Here is a 27,024-nt window from a genome sequence, read left to right on the forward strand (position 1 = left end):
GCCTCTCTTTAGTGCGGACTAGCATCTTTCCCTTTTTCTCCTTGAATCCAGGTTGAAACTATTAGAGACCTTTGGAGGACACACAATCATTGGCCCCAGAGCCTTTCCCTTATTGAATCACAAAACAGCCCTCCAGGGGAAGAGCCCAGACCTTTGCAGGGTGGCAGGTGCCCCTGGCCTCCGGTTGCCCTCACACTGCCCCACGAGGTTCCTCTCTGATTACTCCACTCTTACCCTAGGGCTTAGCAACACTTCTCTTGTGCATGTCAGTAAAAAGACAAGCAGTGTGAGCCTAAATGCCCAGATCCAAGAAAATTATAAGACCAACTTGCTTAACCAAGCATTTCTAGAAAGGAAGAGTCCTTTTGACTAATGTTTTTAGACTGTTTGCTTACTCTTCATCTATCACCAGTTCTTGTTTGCCAATCTCAAGCAGATCATTTGTATGTGCCCAGAATTCCTGGCTAGTGGGCAAGCTGTAAGAATCAATGGAATAAATTAGTTCCTAAGCTTCTCAAATAAATCCAGTTGAATTAGATGTATCTAGTCACTCAGTCTTGAAGAGTAAAGTGGAGATGGTAATGACATGAGAAACAGGCTCTTTATTTGAGGGAAAAGTAAGAAAAGGGGGAAAAAGCTCTCCAAAGGCATGAAAAATTCAAGGAAGTCCTATGTGCACAGAGAATCAGTCGTTGTTATTTTGGGGGCTTTGTCTCCCAACTGCCTTTTCCTCAGACTCAATTCAGCTTATCTCTCTAGAACCTCCCATTGAGATTTGAATGCAGGTCTTCTCAAGTGGAGTCAGTTGGTTACTTGATAAATACTGTATATTCCCAGAGAAAAAGGAAGGTTGTTTCCCCTCAAGATCTTGCCCTCAGAAAGGAAGAGGTAGCCCTCATTTACATCGTCATTGCCTTTTCTAGTATGAGGTTCAGATGCTTTGAACAACAAAGTTCTACCTGGGTTAGACGCGTGGGCTAGAAACACCTACACGTGTGAGCATACATGCACACATGTAGCAATGCTTTGCTGAGGTCTCCCAATATGCCAGGAACTGTCCTAAGTCTTATATTTGCCTTGATTGTTTTAATCCTCACAGCAACCCTCTAAATCAGCTGCTATTACTATCCCGATTGTAATATGAGGAAACTGTTAGTTTTATTTTACTTTATTTATTTTATTTTTTGAGATAGCATCTCATTCTGTCACCCAGGCTGGCATGCAGTGGTGCCATCTCAGCTCACTACAACCTCCGCCTCCCAGGTTCAAGTGTTTCTCCTGCATTAGCCTCCTGAATAGCTGAGATTACAAGCACCTGCCACCATGCCTAGCTGATTTTTGTATTTTTAGTGGAGATGGGGTTTCGCCATGTTGGCCAGGCTGGTCTCGAACTCCTGACCTCACGTGATTGGCCTGCCTTGGCCTCCCAAAGTACTAGGATTACAAGTGTGAGCCACTGCACCAGGCCAGAAACTGCTAGTTTTAGATTCTTACACAGGTCACCTGATATAATTGGTTTTTTAAAAGGCAAATAGAAAACATAAGATTTAAAACCTGTTGTACAATGAAGGTGAATCACATGTAAAGTGAACATTTCACATCTACATCTACAAAAGTTTACATCTTCGAGTTGGCCTAAATCATATTGTGCTTTGTTTGTTAGGTCTTCTCACTGGAAAGATAAGGTATCACCTTGTAATTTGGATTATTTTATGCTTTGGCATATGCCGTATTTACCGAGCACTATGTCGAGAAGATTGCTTTGGCAACTGTTGGGAAAGCCAGCGATGTGTATCTGATCTTACTTTTGATCTAGTTACAGTCAAGACTAACACATGCTCACACACACTCAAATCTTTCCCCTCCCAGTGCCAGGATGGGGTGAGAGGCAAGGGAGACCTCCGAAGGAATGAGCGCCCCCTAAAATGTTCCACCCTAAGCGCCTTGCCTGCCTCACCCTAGTGCAGCCCTGCCCCCTCCCTCTTAAACCTATACCAAGCAAGCACCGAAATTGAACACAACAGAATGGAGTGTGATCATGTATTCAAATTAATGGACTATGGGGAAAATGCAGAGCATCTGTAAACGGTCAAAGTAATAGGGCAGATAGAGAGATAGAGACTTGACATTAGTTAATTCTGATTAACAACCCAGTTGCCAAGCCAGTCAGCCTTGAGCATGAACATTCTGAGGAAGAGGAAATGATTTTATTTCAGGAAGACAGCAGAACAGAAACAGCTCATTAAAATGGGTTTGATGGGCGGGAAAGAGAGAGCGAACTATTCCCCACAGCAATTGCAAGGCTCTTAAAGTGCAGAAAATGATGAGATCCGCCAAGAAAAGAGACCCAGCCACCCAGAATATTTCAAAACTGTTGGTGCATCCGAAGCCTAATGTTACTCAATTGTCTCAGCAGACAGTATGACTTAGACACTCATTCATCCAGCAAATATTTACTGAGTAGCAATTATTCTCTTAGGTGCCACAGGATGCAGTGGTGAGTGGCAAGAATGGATAGATGCAGTCTATCAGTGACATTCCAGGCAGCAGCAGCAGGCTCTCCGCTACCAGTGGTGTTTACTTCAAAATCTCTCATAGGAAGTCTTCCCCATTTCACACCACATTCACTAATTCTGCTTCTCCGCAAAATTTACTATTTAGTCTATCCTATATTTTGCAAGCAAAACATCACTTACATAAACAGAAGTCATTGTAAAATTAATAACCATTTCCATATAAATATACAAAACTATCAATATCTTCTTTGTGAAGGGCTGGAGAAGCTGGACTGAAACTTAAGGAGGTACAAACATTTTACATAGGAATGAATTTTTCCTTTCCCAATGTGGGTGATGAGGCAACAATATGGGATTTTTAAAAAGTAGACAATTTCTTGGTTGTCTGACATAAAGCTAGAAAGAAGCTGTAATTTGTCCTAAATGGTTGGGGTGGGGGGTAAAATTTCATAGGGAACTTAGCCAATGCATAGTGGGATGTTATGTGTTTAAAGTACATAAAAACGGATAGAAATGTATAGAACATGGATAGTTCTTGTCTTGACTATATCCTGAGCATATTTGAAAGTAAATATTACAACTATTGATTTTATTCCATGAAATTTTATTTCTATTAAAGTGATGTTTTATGAAATGGAAAACTGCTCCATTTCTCATTTATATGTACTGCCCATGTTCATAAATTCCTTGTTTTTGTTTGCCTAATCTTCTAGGGAGTGGTTCTCAATGCGTGGCCCCCTGCCCACTTGGGAGGGCCAATAGGTTTTATTAACAGGTTGCTTAGCAACCCCAAAACTTGTTAAATGCCTGAATGAGATCAACTCATTAATAACTGCCTACAGATGATTTGCTAAATTTTGCATTTTTGAACCAAAATGAGTGCTTTTCAGAGCTTAGAGAGTTCAGCAATGGCTCCAATTCTGTATTTTGTTAATTCGATATTTTCCCAACATTGCTGGGCTCCTACTGCATGTGCAAATAGTTGAAATTCCTACAATTTGTGGGAAGGATACTTATTATCAGTGCTGTCTTGAATTGATCATGTTTTTTAATTGCTATTCTTCTTGCTTAATAGCAAATTATTGTTGGTTTTGCTCATCATTATCAGTTTAGTTTGTTGTGGGTTATTTCTAACCCCACAATATGTAGTAATGAATATTTATAAATTTTCAGGCTATAATTTTCTAAAACTAGACTCTGATATGTTTGCACTGCATTTAAGTATGATTCATCCATACTCTTATTGCTAAAGCAGATGTATACATATTTCCCCCATAATTTACTCGTATAAGAAAATTTCATTGGTAATGTGTGCAGTACATATTAGCTTGCAAATTACTTACAATATGTCATCAAGGTAAATCTAATATAAGTATCAGGTTATTTTATGTTTACATGACATTGTTTTAAAATAAAAAACAAAACACAGGCTAATGGTTCAATCTTCTTATGTAAATATGGGCACTTAATTTATAGGTTGGTGGTTGGTTTGCTTTGGGCCAGTCTTTGAGTATCACTTCAACCCAGAAATGAATGGAGTAAGTCAAAATAGCGAATTATCATTCAAGGCCAGTATTCCCCCAACCGTGTTCTACTAGACATCAATAGATATTGTGCAGATGATGGATTATTTACTCATATAAATTGGGAGAAAGTGATACATATTGTGTTCCCATTTTAGAGATATCCAGGGCCCCTTAGCATATTGTGATGGTTAATTTTATGTGTCAATTTGGTTAGACCATAATACTAAAATATTTGGTTAAACACCTTTCTGAATGTTGCTATGAAGACATTTTTTAAATACGATTAACATTTAAATCTGTAGACTCTGAGTAAAGCAGACTGCCCTCCATTATGTGGGTGGGCCTCATGCAACCAACTGAAGACCTTAAGAGAAAAAAGACTGACATCCCCCAAGGAAAGGGGAATTCTTCCAATAGGCCGCCTTTGGGCTCAAGCTGCAGCATTATTTTTCCCCCGGGTCTCCAGCCTGATGACCTACCCTGCAGATTTTAGACTTGCCGCAATCCACAATCATGTGAGCCAATTCCTTAAAATATCTCTCTCACCCCTTCCCCACCCCCATCCCCAACACACACACAGTTGGTTCTGTTTCTCTAGAGAACTCTGACTAATGTACATATTAAAGGCTCTGAAAAGTTATGCAACTAAAAAAAAACTGTTTAACCCAGTGCTTTCCCAGCTTATTTAATCACAAAATATTTTTCATAAAATACCTACAATTAATAATATCTCAAAACACAGCTTGGAAAATGCCCTTTTCAAGACTGTACCTTAGACAGAGGTTTATTTGCAGCCCGTGTCAGCAATATTGGAGTCTGAATCTGTTTGATTCGGAAATTAGTGGCACAACTATTGGAATAAAAGATTCTGTGCATTCTTTTCTTCTGCACAGAGCATAGGCAGAAGAAAATAATTACATGTTATATGAACATGATGAAGCAAATGTCCATTGCAGAGCCAGTTTCACACGTAATTACATCTTATGAAAAAGTATCTACCTATAAAATCAACCCTATAGTTGTGCTTTTGTAAAATGCTCTTCTATGGGTATCTTAGTCTGTTTGGGCTGCTATAGCAAAACACTACAAACTGGGTGACTTATAAACAAAAACTTATTTCTCACAGTTCTGACAGCTGAGAAGTCCAAGATCAAGGTGCTGAGAGACGTGGTGTCTGGTGAGGGCCTGTTTCCTGGTTCATAGATGGTGACTTCCAGCTGTGTGCTCGCATGGTGGAAGGGGCAAAGCAGCTCCCTTGAGTCCCTTTTATAAGGTCCTCACTCCCATTCATGACAGCCCTACCCTCATGACCTGATCACCTCACCAAAGGCCTCACCTTCTAGTAACATTATCTTGGGGTTTAGCATTTCAACAAATGAATTTGGAGGGGGACACAACATAGAGACCATCACAATGGATATTCTTGGGGACTGGGATGTCACACTGAAATGTCATCAATTGCAGTGCAATTGGCACAAGACAATGTACAAATTGCAGGGAGGCTGACAAGAGAAGCCAACTTACGCCACAGAGAAGTCTCCATGCCCGATGCCTCCTTTTTCTCTTGTGATCCCTTCTTGAGTGTGTTTCCAGAAATGTTCCTCACTGATCCCAATTCATCCCTTAGCTCTTATCCTCGAAGCCACTTTTTCCAGAATGCCTTTTCTGACTCTGCTCCTACCCCAAACCCATCAGGCAAGCCCATCAGGCAAGCCTTCCATCTGTCTTCCTTGTTACATGCATTCAAATCTCCTACACCTCTGCACTGGACCTGGCCATTATTATCATTGCCTGTCATTCCTACAAGACTCTAAGGTTCACATGAAGTCAGGGTTCAGAACATGATACCCCAATGTATGGCACCTTGGCATACTGAGTATTTTAAGCCACAGGAAATTGAGAAAACTTCAAAAGCAGGAAGGTCTCTCTGACCTTCTCCACCCTCTTTCGCTTGAACTGGGCCATAGAAACTAGAATTCCACCTGCCCCTTCTTCTCTGAAGCAGACCTTAAAACCTAGGAAGCTCACTCTCTGATCTTCTTCCTCCTTTCTCCCCTGAAGATCCCCATATGACAGACATGTCACCCTATGACCAGAGAAAAGAAATGGCATGCAGGGATTCCAGGAGGAATCTGAACAAACGGGTCCTACTAAGTTCCCCCAACCCCCAGATGATTACCATTAGATTAGACCCTTTTGTCCTCCAATTATACTTCTGTATGAGTGTCCATAAAAATAATTTCTTCTGAGTCTTTGGGTCTTTTTTCTGAAGGCTCCCATGTCACATAAAGTTTATATTAAATAAATGTGGTATGCATTTATCTTATTAATGGGTGTCAGCCATAAACCTTGTGATGGGTGAGAAAAGAAGTTTCTCTTTCTCCCGTATGTGGTCAGGGGCTGTTCCCACCTTGCTCATCTCAGCAGCCATCGTCCCTGGCCATCATGGAAACTCTGCGTGAAGTAACAAAAGGTTGAAGGGGCTTTCCCACTCCCTAATTTTCCTCATTATTCCTTAGAAATAATCCTTTCCTGGCCTGGCACCGTGGCTCATGCCTGCAATCCCAGCACTTTGAGAGGCCCAGGCAGGTGAATCATCTGACGTCGGGAGTTTGAGATCAGCCTGACCAACAGGGAGAAACCCTGTCCCTACTAAAAAATACAAAATTAGCCAGGTGTGGTGGCACATGCCTGTAATCCCAGCTACTGGGAGGCTGAGTCAGGAGAATCACTTGAACCCAGGAGGCAGAGCTTGCAGTCAGCTGAGATCGCACCATTGCACTCCAGCCTGGACAACAAGAGTGAAACTCCATCTAAAAAAATAAAAGAAGTAATCCCAAATCAGAGTATTTTTCTGATTCCTCTTTAAAGATCTTCACCCTCTTAACCTTGAAAAAAATCTATGCCAAGAGTCCATGAAATGTTCACATATGCATGCGTATACACACACATGCACACGTACATGTCTATACATTCACTTACTCTTGCAAATAATAAAAGCAAATACGCATGTGCCAACACAATAAAGAGGGGATTCAAGGAGCAGTTTTGGGGAGTGAGAGAGACTGAATCGAATTATAGCTGTGTCATTATATGGGTCAAGTAAAATTGTGCAAAAGTTTTCAAATCTATAAAAAGAAAAGCAGAGATTCAGTCTTGATTCTAGAAACCCTTCCTTTTCTCCCCTGCCATTTACACAGCCTGGTGCTATATTGTGTACACTGAAAATGGGTTTCTCTTCCAAGAATTATCTCTGAAAACAAAAGCATTAAGAAAAAGTGTATTGGCAGGTAGACGGGCTTTCATTTCAGGAAATTAGGCGGAGTGTTGGAGGGTTGTGTGTGTGGAAGGCCTGAGGGTGAGGATGGCATGCAGTGAATGCCAGACCTAGTTACCCTCTCTCTCTGCACCTTCATATCCCTCTGTCTGATCTTCAGCTACTCACACACATTCTTCCTCTGCAGGGATCCTGGAGTGAGCATGGCCTCATCCTCTCCTTCCAGGCCCACATCCAGAGGCAGAAAACCTGTGCCACCACCAATAGTGTCATCTGAAGAGGTTGCCAATGTGTCTATTCCCAGGCAAGATGCACCTATAGGGCTTTCCCAAGACCCCCTCTCCTTTGCTCTGTCCCCATCAAGTCTACAGGTGAGTCTTGATAACATAAGAGTGTAGATACCATTGGCTCCTGGCATGAAGGAGCTAAGACCTGGAGTAGCCAGGGCATCTAAATGCCTTCCTTAAATGTCTCTCTGCCTTCTTCTAATCAAGTTCTTCTGTAGCTGATAGAGAGGTTCAAGAATGAGTAACCAACTCTAGCAAAGAAATTCCTACCCACCCACCCACCTCTGCCCCATGCTACTTGAAACCAGGGAAATTCACAGATCAGAAATAAATTTTGCACATTTAAGAATATAGACAATACAATACTCCTTGCGTTTTTGGCATAAGAAGTGGGTGTTGAATCACAGTAATGTCTCTTATTTATTTATTTATTTATTTAGGAGAGAAGGTCTCACTCTGTCACCCAGGCTGGAGTACAGTGGCACAATCAGGCTCACTGTAGCCTCAAACTCCTAGGCTCAAGTGACTTCTAGGCTCAGCTTCATGAGTAAACTAGGACTACAGGTGTGCACCACCATGCCTGGCTAATTTCCTCATTAATTTTTGTAGAGACAGAGGTCCCACTATGCTGCCCAGGCTGGTCTCAAACTCTTGGCCTCAAGTTATCCTCCAGCCTTGGCCTCCCAAAAAGCTGGGATTACAGGCATGAGACACTGTGCCTGGCCACATCTCACTTTTAAAACTATGGGGATTACTTTATAATTTCCCAGAAAGCCAGAGCATGCTTACACCTGCACCCAAGCATACCAGGGCATTGATAGCCCTTAATTAGGAGTAGGCTACCTGTTAAACTAAATTGAAATTCATTGATACGATAGAGTTATTGAAAGACAGGAGGCTTTTTGTCAAAAAAGGCTCTCCAAAATACCCTACTGATGAGAACATTAATTGAAGGACACCTTTCCAGACTCAGGGCCAAGAGGCCAAGTCACTCTACCTGACTACACAGGGGCTGCATGAAGTTGTTCTGTATACGGTGCAACAAGAGGGTTCTGGGGCCTGGAGCATGCAGCACAATTTCTAAACAGTGGAGGATAAAGGAAGGGCCACCAGAAGCCATGAAAACCCAAGTTGCAAAGACAAGCTTGGGCTTGCTCATTAAAGATGTGTTCTTTGGCCTCTCAGAGGATCTACTTGAAAGTCACCTCCATTTAAAATCCTTGGTTGGCCGGGCGCGGTGGCTCAAGCCTATAATCCCAGCACTTTGGGAGGCCGAGACGGGCGGATCACGAGGTCAGGAGATCGAGACCATCCTGGCTAACAAGGTGAAACCCCGTCTCTACTAAAACTACAAAAAACTAGCCGGGCGACGTGGCGGCGCCTGTAGTCCCAGCTACCCGGGAGGCTGAGACAGGAGAATGGCATAAACCCGGGAGGCGGAGCTTGCAGTGAGCTGAGATCCGGCCACAGCACTCCAGCCTGGGTGACAGAGCGAGACTCTGTCTCAAAAAAAAAAAAATTAATTAATTAAAAAAATAAAATAAAATAAAATCCTTGGCTCAGGATCTTCTTACTGCTTTATCACCCAAGTCTACTAAAATCCTTAGAATAACTGATGATGAAAATCTCACCAATTTTTTTTCTTTTCCTGGGGTTAGGAGGGGGGAAAAAACAATACGTGAGTCTATTTGAAATCATTTTATGAATTTTAATCATAGCAAATGTGTTTTTACAGTAGTCATAAAATCAACATTACCACATATACAAAGGACAAGACACCAGTTTGGCATACAAAAATACCATATATTAAAATTGGGTTCATTGGAAAACTCAGGACTCGCTAAGACACCATCTATAACAGAGAGAGCAAGCAAGAATGCTTTTAAGACATTCAGATTTATAAACAGCAGCTTGATATCCCCTTTATGAAGTCAATATTTGGCAACATTTGGACAGTATTTTCTACACAGCCCAGCAGCTCATTTATCTGTCGGGCTATTTGGCCCTTAAAAAAAAAAGCTCCTAAAATAAATAATCCACATAATTGTAAATGAAACACATCAAGGATTTGAGTTAATAGCCTCTGAGCAGCATTCATCTAGCCATTAGACTGGAATATTTGTTATCAAGAGGGCCAGAGAACCCACCGCTAAAGCTGTAGGGTGGGAGAAACCCTGGGCTGCAGCTAGATGGCTTGTGTTGGGAGTTTGTAACAGTCCCAAGCTGAAACCAGCTTCCACACCTATGACTGTTGAGTGAGGCAAACACAAACAAGTGGTGAAATGAAAAAAATATATGACAGCAACCAGTATATATAAACTGAAATATTCTTGAACTCATTTTCCCAACAGTACTGACATAATCAAGTCAGGATAGATCCACAGGAATAGGCCTTGCATTCCATGGTTAAGAGGATTCTAGAGTCTGTCTGTACTGACGTGGCAACCAACTCTAGAGCAGGCTCTGAAATTGCCTAGTGTGCTAACGATCCAAACCACGAGCATAGGATAGGGTGATAGGAAAAACGGGGCCTCCTTGGACCCTCATTGGCTGAGCACATTACCCCATGTGTCTTCAACTGAAGCATCCTGAATTGAACTTGGTAGTCCATACTGGAATGACAGATTGTGCTTAACTAAATTGTCCTAGTTGTCCTGTGCTTTCTCCAGCTGGTTTCTGCCATGTCTGCTTCAGCTCCTATATATCTTGTTTTGCAGCTATACTCTTCCTTTATTAAGTATTTTTTTCCCTCTCTGGGTATATCTGCCTGTCCCTTGACACAGACCCAATGCTTCACCTCTCCCTCTCTCTCTCCCACTCCCTCTCCCTCTCCCTCTCCTTTTCCCTCTCCCTCTCCTTCTCCCTCTCCCTCTACTTAATAGTTGCGTTGTCCCTCAACCCAGAAAATCCCATGAGGATTTGTAAATGAAATCTTCATAGAATTTTCCTAAAGCACAGTGTAAGGTACCAGCTCCTGTGTTCTGCCACTATTTAACAGAGGTATCAACTAGATCCCCTTTAAGAGGCATTTGTCATCTCTGTTTCCTTCTGTTTACAGCCCATGCTCTTCTACCACTATTATATCCAACTGTCTACTTCTGGATCTTCAAAAAGCAAATGTTGAATTAAAAATGGACCATCCCTTTGGAAAACTCCTGTTAGAATAACCCAATAACTCACACCCCAAGGAGATTACAGAAGACTTTCCCATGGGCTACTAGCCCTACATCCCATGGCAATAAATTTAGAGCAGTGTTCTAGAACAAAGACAGCTACAGGGAAGCACTCCCAGAAAAACAAAGAAAATGCATGCTGTTGCAGACTTCAAGAGGTCCCTCAGTACTCTGCCCCAAATATTACTGATTGTCCCTAAAAATATCATAGTATGAATAATATAAAAAACCTTGGATTAGAATAATAAAATCTAGCTAATGAGATGAGTGTTTCAAGCACCACTACATCATAGGTGAGATATATATAGTGGGATACCCCAGGCAGTGAATTCTGAAAAAAAAAAAAGTCATTGGCTCGACTGAACAAGAAAATTTGTGCAGAAAAATGGGAACCCAAATTGCAGGGGTTCAGGAATAATGGTGCACTTGCCCTAACCACTTGAGCAGATCCAAAAATAAGGTATTTGGAAGAAATTAAATGCCCCACCTGCTTATGTTCTTTAATGATCAACGGCTTTCCAATAAAATGTATACAGTAAAACCTACCTCTTCATATATTTGAAAAGTTTCAAGTGTTTATATGGACACTCCCAAAGGTAGTTTGACGTAATGTATGCAGCCCATAGCAATAGTTAAGAAATTAACATCTAATCCAATCTTGTATAACTCACGAACTGGAAAACATGACTAATAACAGATTTTACTTGATTTTTAACTCCAATTACAGCTAAATCGTGGTGTGTGTGTGTGTAGTAAGTCAGCTGTGTCAGAAAAATCAATGGCTTGAATTTCCACTTATCTTTTAGAAGTGTTTCATGTCGGCTGGGTGTGGTGGCTCACACCTGTAATCCCAGAACTTTGGGAGGCCGAGGCAGGCAGATTACCAGAGGTCAGAAGTTGGAGACCAGCCTGACCAACATGGAGAAACCCTGTCTCTACTTAAAATAATACAAAATTAGCCGGGCATGGTGGCGCATGCCTGTAATCCCAGCTACTCGGGAGGCTGAGGCAGGAGAATAGCTTGAACCTGGGAGGCGGAGGTTGCAGTGAGCTGAGATCACACCATTGCACTCTGGCCTGGGCAACAAGAGTGAAACTCCATCTCATAAATAAATAAATAAATATATAAATAAGTGTCTCATGTTGAACAAAATTCGGCAACTGAACATCATTGCTTTTGAAATAGACTATTACTTTCAAAACAGCTACTGAATTATCTTGACTACCTTATTCTTCTCAGTAGTTTCTGTTTTGGTAAGAATTACCATGTGGGTGACAATTTACTGAGAATGATGGAAATGTCAAGGAACAGCTTCTCTATCTAGGTCAGGGATGACAGACTGACTGCCCGACACTTCTTATGCTGAAACGAAATGCTGACCTGTGGGCAGCATCATTTTTCTGAGAAAAGATAGAAATTGAAGTCTTTTGTGTATCACTCCTCTTGCACTGATAACTTTTGAACTTCTATCTTCCTCTTAAGGCTAAAGAAAGATACTATCTTGGCATAAAATAAAATAAAATAAATGATTTTTAAAGGCAAGCTAAGAAGGAAAGTCTTGCCCATGGATGAGTTCTAGGAAAAAAACCCAAAAAACAAAACAACCTATTTCTGCTAAAATGAAGTAAATGCATTTTGTATATATTCCATTTGGAAAACAGTGAAAAGTAGACTAACCAATTTTGAAACAACGTAAGTTTTCAAATAAAGGGATGGGAACTCTTCAAATCAAAATCTAGACTGGAATAAATACCAGATTATCAGTAAGAATCAGGTCTTTATAGGAAAATATATCTCAAACTGAATTTTCTGCTTCCTTTCATTTAGCTAAAAGTAATTCTTGTAGCTTTAGTAAGCTTCAAGTCTTTAAATTTCGTGGACAATACTTTTACTGTTAAAAGAAGTGCTTTTGTGCAAAGCTTCAAATCTTCAGCTCTCAGTGATAACTGAAATTTTTGCTTAAAAAAGAAAGTGACTAAAACAATGTCAAATCTCATTCTAAAAATAGTATCTACATTTTAGTCTGGCATCTGAAAAATGATGCCCACATATGCCCACACCAAATACAATGACAAGCTGGCCTTCAAGGGCAAACAAAACCAGTCTGAACACTGCAAAGCATGCTTGCTCTTACATTGGCACCTTACTAATACAGCAATGAAGTTTGGATAAGATATTGGAAGTGAACAGGGATTTCATTAGGTTTTTTTTCCCCCGTAACATTACTTTTTGGCCACAAGACCCAATTTCACAGTACGGGTCATGCATAGCTTGCAAGTCAAACGTTTTACAGCTACTGTCTAACTACTATTTTTGGACAACAGGTTCACATGCAACTAATGATCCCAGAAAAGTGGCTTGATAAAGCACTCTTTAAGCTTCACTGATCATTCCTTGGTCTAAAGTCTATAAGCAACAGTTCCAAAGGGCAACAATTATTTTACACTTTTAAGCCCAGAAAGGAATTTTTTGCCTTTTTCCAACTGCATGTTCCTAGCCCACAAACTCTTTTCTTAGCCTCACCGTTACTCCATTAATACCTTGATGCTAGCTCTCCAAGCACAATCACCCAGAACTGCATTGTTCAATATGGCAACCACTAGACACATACGGCTATTTGTATTTCAGCTAATTAAAATTAAATAAAATGTGAAATCCAGTTCTTACCTTGTAGTAACCCCATTTTAACTGCATAAAAGTCACTGTAGCTGGTGGCTACTATACCAGATGGCACAGGTTTTCCAGCATTTCCATCATCACAGAAAGCCCTATTGAACAGAGCCCATCTAGAAGATCTCACGGGTTATACCATCACATGGTTTAACCTTCAAGGGACCCAATCTGTAAGCCATGCAAAAAATTAAACTTAATTCTATTTTTAAAGAAAATATCTTACAGCTTTCTGATCACTAAGTATGACTGGAACCGAAAACCGAGTTGCCTTTTCATCACAATTTATGCCCCAAGTCATTATACAAAATTTTTCCAAAGACAATGCTTCTTAGTAGCATTCTTGGCTCTACTTAACATATTAAGCATTCTCTTACTTATTTCAAGATCATTAATAAAGATGAAAATTCATGCTTCTTATAGTTTACTATTTACACAACACTCACTGTCCTTTACATACAAGTAGGGTGGGAGGTTTGGACACCAATGTTTTACAATTTTAAAAACTCAAACCACATGGTTTGATAGTTGTCTTTCAACATCTATACTCATCCCTAAGTCAACCCTCCTTTCATTTTCCCAGAGAGGTAGATGCTAACTAAAATGAGTACATAAACCTACAAAACAAACCCTTTAAAGCAGTAGTTGACTCAATAAAGGGTATTCATCAACCCTAGAAAGGATGATAGCCAGATAGAGATGTAGACAGACCTAGGATGGAACAAGAAGACACTGCAGTGCAAAGTTCATATCCCCCCTTGTCTGCAGAATTACAAAATGGACTCATCTACAAAATGAAGCCACCGGAGGCTGCTTTCACCTCTAACTTTCTGTGCTTTCCAGTTGTGACTTTTCATTAATGTGCAAGTATGAATTCTGGCCTCTTGTGTCAGTGGACTTTGGTCACATGGGTAGATGTGTTTGGTAAGGGTCACTGGTAAATTCCAGAAGAGGCCACAGCAATGGGATGTCAAGCAACATTAAAACATCACTAAGCCTATAAAATTCTATCTGGCAGACTGAGATTCTCACTCTCTCTCGATCTCTCTCTCTCTCTCACACACACACACACACAAGAATGCACACCCCAACAAACAGGTACACAAATAACTGCAGGTAGAATCCATTTAAACAATTTAAACAATGTTTCTTAGGTCAGTAAGACTCGCAAAAAAAAAAATTAATAATCTGATTTGGGTTGTTATTGTTAAATTTAACAAGAATCCATCATACAGCCGATTAATTTTGTATGCTTAATGGCAGCTCTAGCACAGGATCGTTTTTAAGTAAAAGTTCTATGGACATTTTTACAGATTTGCACTAAGAAACACAGGACACTATCATTACACACATTAGTGTCTATATCTAACCTACTTTAACAAGTAGAACTCTATCACGTACTACACTACAGAGTCAGTCATTTCATACTGTACAGAAACATATGCAGATATCACTCACAAAATTAATCTGAATATGGCATAGCTTAAAATTGCAAGGGTAAAGTCTATTTGAAATGTAGCATTCTTAATGCAACATTTCTGTGGTGTGTGTGTGTGTGTGTGTGTGTGTGTGTGTGTGTGTATTTTCCTCCAAGAGAAATAGAAATTAGGTCAGACATGCATTACAGCAGCCTGGGAGAGTTTGAGAAATTGACACTAACCCAACAGTATATTATGTTATGTAATAGAGGATAGTACTCAGCTAATATGATACCTAAATTATTAATACCAAATAAATCCTAGATTATTTGTTGTATAATGCCCAAGAGCTTACACAATAAAATGGCATTTTAACCTAATTTCTATTTTGAGCTTTCAAATACATTTCCTAAAGGTTTTATGACAAATTTGAAAAATCATAGCTCATAATTTTATGTTGAAATTCTCATGCCAATTAGCGGTATTAGCTTGGTATTGTAGTCATTATATTTTTGTTTTATTTCACATTAATTCCATCACTTTTATATGCATATTTTGTGCTGCTTGAAAATAACAGGTAGCATGTAAATAAATTAAATTGTCTTGACCTCACAGGGCTATTTTCTAGGCTTGCTTTTTGGAATTAGCCCTGCTTGTCTTTCCTTCACTTCCCCCCACCCTCCTCACCATTTTCAGGGATTCAGTGGAACATAAAAACAGTTACATTTATATGTAGAGTCCTTGTCACATACCACTTGCTTCATGAATTCCTTAAAAGAAGTTAGATGAGAGCTGTAAAGCTCACAGCTAATTTCTGAATGCACATGCACCCAGGGATAGGAATTTATCACTCACTTCTGGCAGATCTTTCTTCATGAGCATCTATAGATCATTACACATTTAAGAATATTAGACAGTTTATGAGGAACTGGTCCACTTATATTGGGAATTTGAGCTGTTAGTTTACCTTGCCACTTTTCTCTGTAAAAACTGTTAAAATGCAGGAGATCTTCCCTCTTATATCAACAAGAGGAAACTGGAATTCTAACTGGCTTAACTCTTGTGGAAGAGCATCTTTCAAAAAAGAATCACAGACCATCTATTAAAATGCCCGCCAGGGTTGGCCGTCAGTCACAACACTCATGGCCAGCACAAGACTCCAAAACCAGGAGAAAAGACACTCTTCTGTTACTCTCCATTTGCCTCTTACAAAAGGCAGGACTTCAGTACACAGATGAGGGGTGAGTGCTGCAGGGGACGGGCAGGAGACTCCCTGCTGGGTCAAGATGTCCACAAAGTGGCCACCGCTTCAGAGACCGGACTTATTCATGCCCAATTAAGTCTTAATCCAGGATTCTTCAGCAAAGACTCGAACACCTGAGGTAAATCAAAGTAGACACACATACATACACACACAAATACACAGTATTTACATTTGAAATTCTTGTTTTGTGAGATGGCTTGAGAAAAATTGGCATACAGGTTTCCTGTGGGATTAGACATTTCTCATGATTTCTCGGTTTATTGCTCCCCTGTTGAGCTTTCAGTTTCATAAACACGTAGCGAGTTCTAATTACAAGTGAAGAAAATGAAGGTTCATGACAAAACACAACACATCGGAGACACTTGTTCAAATATTTTCTCCAAAAAAAAATGACTGTCCATTTTGACTTATTTTGTTTTGGTGCCATTCAAAACATATAAAAGCGTTAGCAACTAAATGAAGACTGGGTTTCAATAAAAGAAAATAAAAGTAAAGAAGCCAGCAGTGCATGTCTTCACTGAATTTTTACACGGATTTGCAGGTTTAATTCTACTTGTCTACATAGCATCTTTGTTTGAATCTACCACATTTAGAGAAGGTCACATTGTACGCACTTGTACAGTTTCACGTCTAAGTAGAATATGTCTATCTCGTAACATGATTTTGAAAAATCATAAATTACAGTCCATTGAATACATGATTATGAGGATGCATGCAATCATCTTCCAAGCTGTTGCCATCAACACTCAGAACAATTCACTTGGTATCTTGTTGAGACCTCACCTTCTGCCCTTTGTGTCTGTTTTGGGGTAATCAAGAGGCAATGCAGAGGCCAGCGCTCAGCACCAAATGGTCAGTGTCGCCCCCCCACCTTCTCATCGGAATCTCATCATCAACTTGCTCAACTCCTAAGTTGGCACCCACAAGAGACTTCCCTGCAGCCCTGTTCAGCCACAGGATATCACAGTGAAGCGCTTAGAAATGCAAGACATGTTGTGGAGCACGATGCCGAGGAGGAAGACCAGGACGCAAGCCACCAAGATGACAGTGCACACCCCTGACCAGGTGGAGCTTTTCACCACGCCCCGCCTGTCCTGCTCCTCCTCTGCTGCCTCCTGGGGAGCCCCACCTTGCAGAGGCTGCTGTTCAGCAGGGATGGTCACCACGGTGACGGACTTCTGCTGGCTCCCGGGCAGCAGGCGGCAGCCCATGTCTCCGGGCAGCAGCGCACGCTCCTTGGAGATGGGCAGGGGCAGCATGTAGCACCCATTGCTGGGAAGTTTGATGAAGACCGGGGTGTGTTCGGAAGTGTGTGGAATGGCGATGACAGCCAGGACCTCTGGGTCATCGGGGAGCTGTGACACGGAGAAGCCGGGGGGCAGCTTGGTGACACCGCGGCACCAGGGGCACCGCACGTCCTTCTGGCTGGTCCTCATCTGCTGGAGGCACACTGAACAGCAGGTGTGCTTGCAGTCCAGCAACTTGGGCCTGCGCCGGGGGCTGTAGTAATTGAAACAGATCTGACATTCCAGCAGAGAGTCCTGGGACAGCGTCTCCATGGTGGACTGTGAGCCGGAAGGGCAAGGCCAAGGTGAAGGGGAAGGAGCTGCTTCTCAGAGGCTGCCGCCCTGTGTCTTTGCAGTGCGGGTGATGGCGAGCTCACAGGCATCCAGTACTCACAGGTGTGTTCATTTCTGAGAGAGACAAACAATGCAAACAATCTTAATCATTTCAAAGAAGTTGAGATGTCAACATATCTAATGGATTTATACCATTGCTCAAAAGACTTGACACTGGGCCAAAAGTCTAAAAATGTACCACTCTTGAGACTCCAGGATTCCCATAACGCCCAGTGAAAGGTAAATGAAAGTTGTCTCCAAGAGCATGTCATGGCAAATACTTCGTTCATTTCTAAAAAAATGAACACCTCCAATAGGTGTAGATGATGCCTCCGCATTTCATAAAGAGAGAGTATTTTGTTTCTGTTTTGTACATTTCAGCAAACTCTGGGTCATCCTTCTAAAATATACTGGAGAAACTCTCCTGCTTCCAATAAGTTCATAGCATTTCCTAGAAGTAAATTTCTCTCCTTAGATCCTCTGACCTTTTTTCCTGACTCTATTTACCCACTTGTAAGTCTTAATTGCAAGATTTAGGCAACTTCACAAACCTAGGTATAACTAGCTTGCTCAGTTTACATATATGGGTTAGGACTGTTCCTCTTCACAGAGAATTAAAGTGACACTACAGAAGAAGCACGTGAAGGCATCTTTCATCTTTCCCACCAAACCATTTGAAGAGAACAAAACAAAAAATCCCCAAACAGCAACAAAACCAAAAGCAGCAGTGAACCTTAAGGCAGTGTGGATCACAAAGGCACGTTCATCACAAAGGCATCACTGACATTTTCCAGTCAGTTCTTTTTGTTTCATTACTACTTAGGCGTGTACCAAGTAGCATGACTAAAAGCAAGTATAATTGACCCTTGAACAACACAGGTTTGAACCACACGGATCCACTTAAGTACGAATTTTTTGAATAGATACAGTCAGCCCTTTCTATGAGTGGGTTCTGCATCTGCGACCAAATGACATCTAAAATACAGCGTTCTCAGGATGCAAAGTCCCTGTATACTAAGGGCTGTCTTTTCATATTCTTGGGTTTTATAGCACCAACTGTAGGCCTTGAGTATTTGCAGGTTTTGGTATACATGGGGGTCCTGGAACCAATGCCCTCAGATAGAGAGATGACTGAACCACTAATTTACTAATTGAAATCAAATATTCTATAGTTAAAGGTTGTCAGGGAAGACTGGCAAGCATCCCTCATTGTAAAAAACAAACAAGCAAAAACAAAAACAAACAAACAAAAAATCTGTTAGCATCCCGGTACGGAAGGGAGGCAGAGAAACTTAGTTCAACTTCACTGAAGTTTGGGAATGCCCTCTAATGCTCCACTGGCATTTCAATAAAGGCTGCCTGACTCAGTTTCCCATTGAAAGCATGCAAATTATGTGTCCCTGGATGGAGCCATGATGACTCTAGAAAGAACTACTCAACCACTATTGCAGAAAAAATTGCTAGTCCTAGAACCCCACCAACACCTAGAGATGGGAGCTATAACAAATAGATAAGCTCCTTCAAATTTTTCTTAAAAGTAACTCTTCTTTTTTCTTTCTAATTTCCTTTGTGAAAGTAAGAAAGCACCTCCACCCATGATACATAATGTGTTAACAATCAAAATTAAGAATGCAGCAAAAGCCAACCTGACCGACATGGGGGCTCACACCTGCAATCCCAGCATTTTGGAAGGCTGAGGAAGGGGAATCATTTGAGCTCAGGAGTTCCAGACCAGCCTGGGCAACATGGTGAAACCCTATCTCTACAAAAAATACAAAAACTAGGCAGCCATGGTGGCATGTGCCTCTAGTCCCAGCTACCCAGTAGGCTGAGGTGGGAGGACCACCAGAGCCCGGAAGGTTGAGGCTGCAATGAGCCGTGTTTGCACCACTGCACTCCAGCCTGGATGACAGAGTGAGACCCTGTCTCAAACAAAACAAAACAATAACGAAAAAAAAACCAGTTCAAAGACAAAAATAACCACTGTTAAAAACTAGTAGCAATCAAAAGATCAACATACTTTAACATAAAATATATTAGCTATATTAAAAGCACTTAAGTTACCGAAAGTGAAATACAATAATGTAGCATTCAGAAAGTTCATATCAGGATCAACTACACAGCTATCCACTAACTCAAAAAATATTTATGGAATATCTATTATGCACAAAGCACAATGCTAAATACTGTAGGATATAAATCAGACCCAGATTCTACCTGAAAATAACTTAAACTTAGGTAAGAAGGAACACATGAATGTATTTTCTTGTTTCATTCATTTATTCATTCAAATTTTCATTGAATATCTGCTATGTGTCAAGCTTGATGTTTCTTTTTGTCCCTTGTAACTAAGATCTTGTCATTGCCCATAAGAAAGTCCTGGCCTAGAGATGGGAGTGCTAAGTACTTAGACAATTGTAAGGTAAATACAAGGTACTCTAAGGGAGCCGAAGGAATCAGGGAGAGTTTAGTGAAAACTCTGGATTATGGAATTAGACACATAAAATCAGGAGATTTGGTGTTATGGAATCAGCATGAGCAAAGGAAAGAAGGTTGAGTGATTACAGAATTATTTCCTACTCTATGTGGGACACTGGCTAGAGGATTGTTTCTAATACTAGAGCAACTTACAGAAGTCTTCTCTAAGATTTTGATCGGTTTAGCCCTTAACAGTCTCTGATACAGATGCCTAATTTTAAAGAAATAAAACTCTCAGAGAACCTGCAAGCACTCTCCCCAGACCCAACCAGGGATAGCAGATCACACAGGGAGGGGAGAAATGAGCTTAGTTAGGCATAGGCCTCAGACTGCGGACCATGGGCAGCCCCCAGTGCCAGGCCAAGGATTCAGGAGTGAGCAATGGGAAGACACCAGAAAGGTTAAGAGTAGCAGAACAATTCATTCAAGGGAAGACTGGAAAGACCTATTGGGAGGCTATCACAACATTAGGCCAGAGTTAATGAGTAGCTAAAGTGAACAGTGATGATTAGCATGGAATGATGAGATGTGTGAAGAGGTTCACAGAATTCCAGCAGGATCTTTCAGGGTATTACAATGAGGTTGTACAGGGAAAGAAGTCAAAAATGAAGCCCTTAGAGGAAGGTAGTGTCATTATGAGAAATAGGGATCACGAAGAGAAATACAATGAGTTCTGTTCGGGCCATATTCCATTGGAGGTGCTGGGGAAGGTATTTAAATTAATCAGGAAGATATTAAAGAGTCAAAGAGAAGGTCAGGCACAGTAGCTCACATCTGTAATCCCAGAACTTTGGGGGGCCAAGGCAGGCAGATCACTTGAGGCCAGGAGTTCAAGACCAGCCTGGCCAACATAGTGAGATGCTGTCTTTACTAAAAATAAAAAAAATTAGCTGGGTGTGGTGGTGTACATCTGTAATCCCAGCTACTCAGGAGGCTGAGGCAGGAGAATCGCTTAAACCCGGGAGGTGGAGACCACAGTGAGGCAACATTGCACCACTGCACTCCAGCCTGAATGACAGTGAGATGCCATCTCACAAAAAAAAAAAAAAAAAAAAAAAAAGAATCAAAGAGAGTAGGATAAAATTATTCTATAATTTTATATCCAAGGTAATACATTTTTTTTTCTTAAAACAAAATACAGGGTTTGTTGGTGAATCCTTTTCTATCTCTCTCCAGGTTAAAGTGCGCAGACAGAGATCAGGTGAGACTGTAATTGACTCTACGGAGATGTGGCTGTGCCTGCTGGGAAGGATTGATCACGCTGAGCTACGGGTGGGTAGAAACAATAAAATGAGGCAGGGTATAAAATTTTACAGACTCCTGCAATTTTATGAATTTGGAGAGACTTTTCCTTAACAATTGCACCCAGGACAACCACCCTCAATTGTAAATGAGGTTGGGGACAAAAATGTTTCATGACATCCTATCAAAACAGTGACCACCGATTTACTTATTAACCTTCTTTCCTTCCATACTATTTGCCTTAACTTCTACATAACAATGTGGGAAGCAGCTCAGCAGAGTGGGAAGAACTGACATTTGGGACTCAAAGAACCTTGGGCTCTAAGCCTAGCTCTGTCACTAACCAGCTGTGACACCAGACCAAAGTCATTTACCTTCTCTGAGGCTGCTTTCTCCCTAGCCAAGCAGGGATGATGGAAGCTGTGGTTGAAGGTCAAGCGAGCTCAGGGGATCCACATACTTCCACACAGTGAAAGGTTCAGAGAGGACAGTGCTTGTTCTCCACTTCCTCTCCACTCAGTCTAGTGCTCTGCGCTGAGGCACAGATCTGCCCAGAGGCACTTCCTGGCTATCAAAGAGCTGCCACTTGGAACAGCCTGGGAGGAGGCATGCAAGTGTTCTTCCTGGCCCTGCCCCAAGACCTACGCACCATCATTTGTCAACAAAACCAATATGCAATTTTATTCATAAATTTATGTTCCAAGTAATGTTCTCTTAATTTGTGTTAAGCTTCCTTAAAATTAGATTATCCTATTCAATTTCCAACTCTATCCAAGTAAGTTCTAGGCCTTACAATTCAAGCTGAACACAAAAACAGAATGGGAAAAAGTTCCTATTTTCCATGCTCAGCCACTTAAGCCATTTTGACAGCAGCCTCTCTGATTTATGCACTGATTTGTTTTACAGGAAGCCAGCCTGTACTGCATTCCAGTTTATTTTCTGGAGCATAATTAGTAATGATGATGATTCGTTAGGTAAAGAGAAGGAAATTTATGAGGCTATGGAGTGAAGCTAATGATGAATCACTTTCCCCCTTTCATCATAAAGTCTAAAGATGTGCATCAACTATAGAAGAAAAAATGGAAACAAAGTCCATGTAGACCAGAAAAGAAATTCAGAGTTCCCCATCAAGTGTGTTACAATAAACACATATCAGTGATTACTTTAGGGCAGGGGTCTCCAACCCCCAGGCCACCAAGCGGTACCAGTCTACGACCTGTAAGGAGCCGGGCTACACAGCAGAAGGTGGGCAGCTGGTGAGAGATAATCCCCGCCTGAGCTCCACCTCCCATCAGATCAGCGATGGCATTAGATTCTCATAGGAGCATGAACCGTATTGTGAACTTCATATGTGAGATATCTAGGTTGCACACTCCTTATGAGGATGTAACTAATGCCTGATGATCTGAGGTGGAACAGTTTCATCCTGAAATCATGGCTCCCTACCCATCCATCCTGTGGAAAAATTGTCTTCCACAAAACCCATCCCTCGTGCCAAAAAGGCTGGGGACTGCTGCTTCAGAGACCTGTGTTTGGCCTTGTTTTCCTTACAGGAAGAGCAGGATATGATACTCCAATAAAATACTCATTAAGATTTAAAGGGAAAGAGTACTTCAGTAGAATGCATAAGTATATAAGAAAATATATGAGAACAATTTTTAAATGCCACCACAATTTATTTGAAAATAACTTAAAGTCAAGATCAAAGAGAAAAACAGACCACAAAGAGAAGAACAGTAGCTCAGGGATGGCATTCTCAAAAAACGGATGGCTCCCAAGATAGAACTTATTTCAAACATAACCTCATAAAACAGTATCTAGTTACATAAATAATATTAATTGAACAATACACAGATAAACAAAGGGGGTCTTTGTGTTGTTGTTGCTGTTGTTATTTTGAAGCCATAGATATTGGGTACTTTTGAAAGTCCTTTACAATAACGATTTACTTTCACAAAATAAAATTTCTTTTTAAAAACTATAAATAATTTTATTCATCTTTTGAAAAGGTATGGGTGTGACAAAGTGCGCCCATTCATTTGGTAGGTGGTAAAATAGCAAAGCTCTCCAACATTGAATTTTTATAATCCCAGTTGCTTTTAGAAGTCCAGGCATATGAGCCCAAGGACAAAAAAAGCCAGTCAAGTAGATAATCCAGATCGTTTTACTCTGCTTACACTCTTAAGAACCTTCATACATTCTGCGACAGTGGGTTTAATTATGAAGCCTCTCTGTGGAATTGTGGACTGATCTGATATTGATTACATCTGGCTGACCTTGAAGCGTTCCAGTTGATAGTCTCTATGAGGACCTTAAATTCAATGGTTGTGTTGGGAAAAAACTCAGATGCAGAGATTAAACTAGGCACTACGTTGCTTTTCTTTTCCTATTGAAATAGCACATCTTTCTGATACAGGCCATCTTCTTAAATCTTCAATAAAATATAAATATTTGAAATGGGATTAAACAAAATAATCACAATTCCATTTCATCTGGTATTTCAGCTGGCTTGCCAGCCACTTAGTTATATTGGATCTTAGCAAACACTCCAATTAGTGGCAAGAATGGGAATGCCCGGTGACAGATGTGTCATTGACTTTTTGTCCTCTGGTAGCAAAGAGCAATCCTTCCAGGGCACAACTGCTGCACACATGCATAGTCCAACTGATGTAACTACAGTCATTATTTTAACGGAGCAGGACTCTGACAAATCTCAACTGAGAATTCCATTGGCTCGAGCTCTAGTATTTGCACAGTTTCCTCCTATGAGCATCCTGGTTTTGCTGTATTTGATGAAGCAAAGAATCCAGAAAGTGAAAATTGTCATTTAAACATGTTTTTTGTTTTTTTGAGACGGACTCTCACTCACTCAGGCTGGAATGCAGTGGTGCAATCTCGGCTCACCGCAACCTCTGCTTCCTCGGTTCAAGCTATTCTCCTGCCTCAGCCTCCTGAGTAGCTGGGATTACAGGTGTGCACCACCATGCCCAGCTAATTTTTTTTGTATTTTTAGTAGAAATGGGGTTTTGTCATATTGGCCAGCCTGGTCTCGAACTCCTGACTTCAAGTGATCTGCCTGCCTTAGCCTCCCAAAGTGCTGGGATTACAGGCATGAGTCACCCCGCCCGGCCTTTTGGTTATTTAAGATGTTTAAATATTTAAACAGGGAATAGGGCAGGGGATGCTGACAGTGCTGGAGGCCATCTGGCCAAGGTGGCAGAGGCAGGCAGGATGGGACAGAGAGAACACTAGTGGCTGACCCAGACAAAAGCAGCACACCATCTAGAAGGCCAAGGTCACCCCAGGAAATCACCACACAACTGAAGGCCTGGCCCTGCCAGCACAGCCCACTAGGAAAAGTGTGGGCCCAATTGGCCTGGCTGCAGCCTAGGTGCTGTCCCTGTCTGCATGTGCCATGGAGCCAAAGGCATCCTGTGCCAGGGGACTCTGCTAGGGCAAGTGCCAATTCTGTCACTACAAAACTCAACTCATCAAGCTCCACGGTCACCAGAGAGGTATTTACCCAGCCCTGGGTGCATTTCATTTACATCAAATTAACAAACAATGAATGAATTTGACCCCTCCATGGTTTGGTGATGCATATTTAAAAATCAAAGTATATTGGAATCTAGACATTTTTAGGAATTAAAGCCACATGTCATTATTGCAATGAGTGATGATAACTACTGGTTTTTGTGTGGACATCTGCCAATCATTACTATTAGGAATCAGGAGATAAGGATTCTAGCTCTTATTCTGTCCTCATGTAGATAGGTTACCTTAAGCAAATAACCTCTAGATGAACCTCCTATTTCCTCCCCTGACAAATGAGGACTCTGGACTAGATGGTCCCCTAAAGCACCTTCTAGTAAAAATATTGTGACCTAAATGATTGCTGAAAACACTGCTCGGTTTCCAACCACATGGCAGTACTACCAGGCCACTTATTCTATGCTTCTCATCCCTGACAGATGATTTACAAATATTATCTGTTAGTGATCTGGCAAGAATGCACATTTATGTGAGATGGGGGAGTGGGCATATAAACTACTTAGAAAGTTCTCCCTTTATGCCTTCAGCTTAATGAATGCATCTAGCTAGAGCCCATACCCTAACAGAAAATGCTGCAACTTCAATTTTTTAGCAACTGAAAAAGAAAAACTCCTTCAAGTCTAATCAGTATCCTTCCCAGATGAAGAAAGATATTCCTATTACCCAAACTTGTTACCGGATGAAGGGGTTCCCAATTCTACCTTGAAAAGAAGTTGCACAGTTTTCTGGCTTATGCAGGAAGCCAAGGTTAGCACTGGCATTCATCAAACACATGGCTTTATCTTCATTTGCTCTGATCACTCAGTGACAGTCAAGAAAAAGTTGCTCATGGTCATTAAAGAAGGAAAGAGCTATAAAAGACTGTCAGGAGATCCCCAGGCTCCCTGGAAAGAGGAAGTGATAAAAGATGCCGACAGACAGACAGACAGACAGGTAGAGCAAATAAAGATGATCAATTACCCTGACTGCTAGAATTCTGAATAGAGTTGAAAAACTGACAAATCAAGCACACAGGGAAAGCCAAAGAGATGGAAAAACAAAAATCCTACTAAGTCTTACCAGCAGCTGAACGGCTGCAAAGCACATAGTGGTGAGTAAGCAGATGTTTATTGTGAACTCACCTAGTGTACTATTCAAGGCACTGGGGTTGCCATGGCAAACAAGAGTCCTACCCTCAAGGAGCCTGGATGTACAACCAAAAGGAAAGAACCGTACAAAGAGAACCACGGGAAGGAGAGAAGGGTAGGCAGAACACTGGAAGGAGACTCTACTTCAACTGAGCCTGTACGTCCAATTGATCATACGTAGGGATTAAGCAGAAACATTAAACAGAACTATCATTGCCTGTCAGAGCCAGAAAGCACATTTGGCATTTAAGGAGCCTACAAGCTGGCCCATTGTTCTTTCCACTCTGGAGATACTGGAGAGAGAAGAAAACTCAGGGGAAGGACAGTGGCATTTCCTCTATTTGATTAAACATCACAACTGACCCTGTCAGCATCATACAGGCAGACTCCAACCACAAACCTCAAGAGATGCAAGATATTAAGATGGTAACTTAAGGTCTGGAGGCAGCCACAGACCAGGGAAGCACACAAAGTCATCACTGGAGGTGAAGGGTTTGAGGGCTGAGAGTTGTGCCTTAGGGGCTGCAAGGGCCTCCAAGTAGCTAGGCTCCCTTGGAGAGCAAAGGCTTCTCTCTGCTACAGCCCTCCAGTGCCCCTACTCTTCATGTCCAAGACATACAGGGCCCCCGAAGGCCCAAAGTTACTATGTACAAATTTACATTTTAATAAAATGAACTACACGTGTTCCCTATTCTTAATTTTTTTTTTTTTTATTATACTTTAAGTTCTAGGGTACATGTGCATAACGTGCAGGTTTGTTACATATGTATACTTATGCCATGTTGGTGTGCTGCACCCATCAACTCGTCAGCACCCATCAATTCATCATTTATATCATGTATAACTCCCCAATGCAATCCCTCCCTCCTCCCCC

The 27,024-nt window shown here is 41.3% G+C and overlaps 1 protein-coding gene across 7 annotated transcripts in view; it reads right to left on the reverse strand.

Moving 5' to 3' along the window:
* RNF152 (ring finger protein 152) overlaps positions 1-27,024 on the reverse strand; it is a 314,575-nt gene that overhangs the window by 216,641 nt on the left and 70,910 nt on the right. For 6 of the 7 annotated variants that reach the window (XM_017867137.1, XM_017867135.1, XM_017867139.1 and 3 more), the window contains one exon: positions 14,573-17,826. The exons of the other annotated variant lie outside the window; for it this stretch is intronic. In XM_017867137.1, coding sequence (XP_017722626.1) covers positions 17,080-17,691 — 612 coding nt within the window. In that variant the 5' untranslated portion in view covers positions 17,692-17,826 and the 3' untranslated portion in view covers positions 14,573-17,079. Of the gene's footprint in view, positions 1-14,572; positions 17,827-27,024 lie in introns of those variants that run through there. 7 annotated transcript variants of the gene reach the window in all.

This window comes from Rhinopithecus bieti, unplaced genomic scaffold (genome assembly GCF_001698545.2).
Source record: "Rhinopithecus bieti isolate Rb0 unplaced genomic scaffold, ASM169854v2 scaffold_2554, whole genome shotgun sequence".
Classification (NCBI taxonomy): domain Eukaryota; kingdom Metazoa; phylum Chordata; class Mammalia; order Primates; family Cercopithecidae; genus Rhinopithecus; species Rhinopithecus bieti.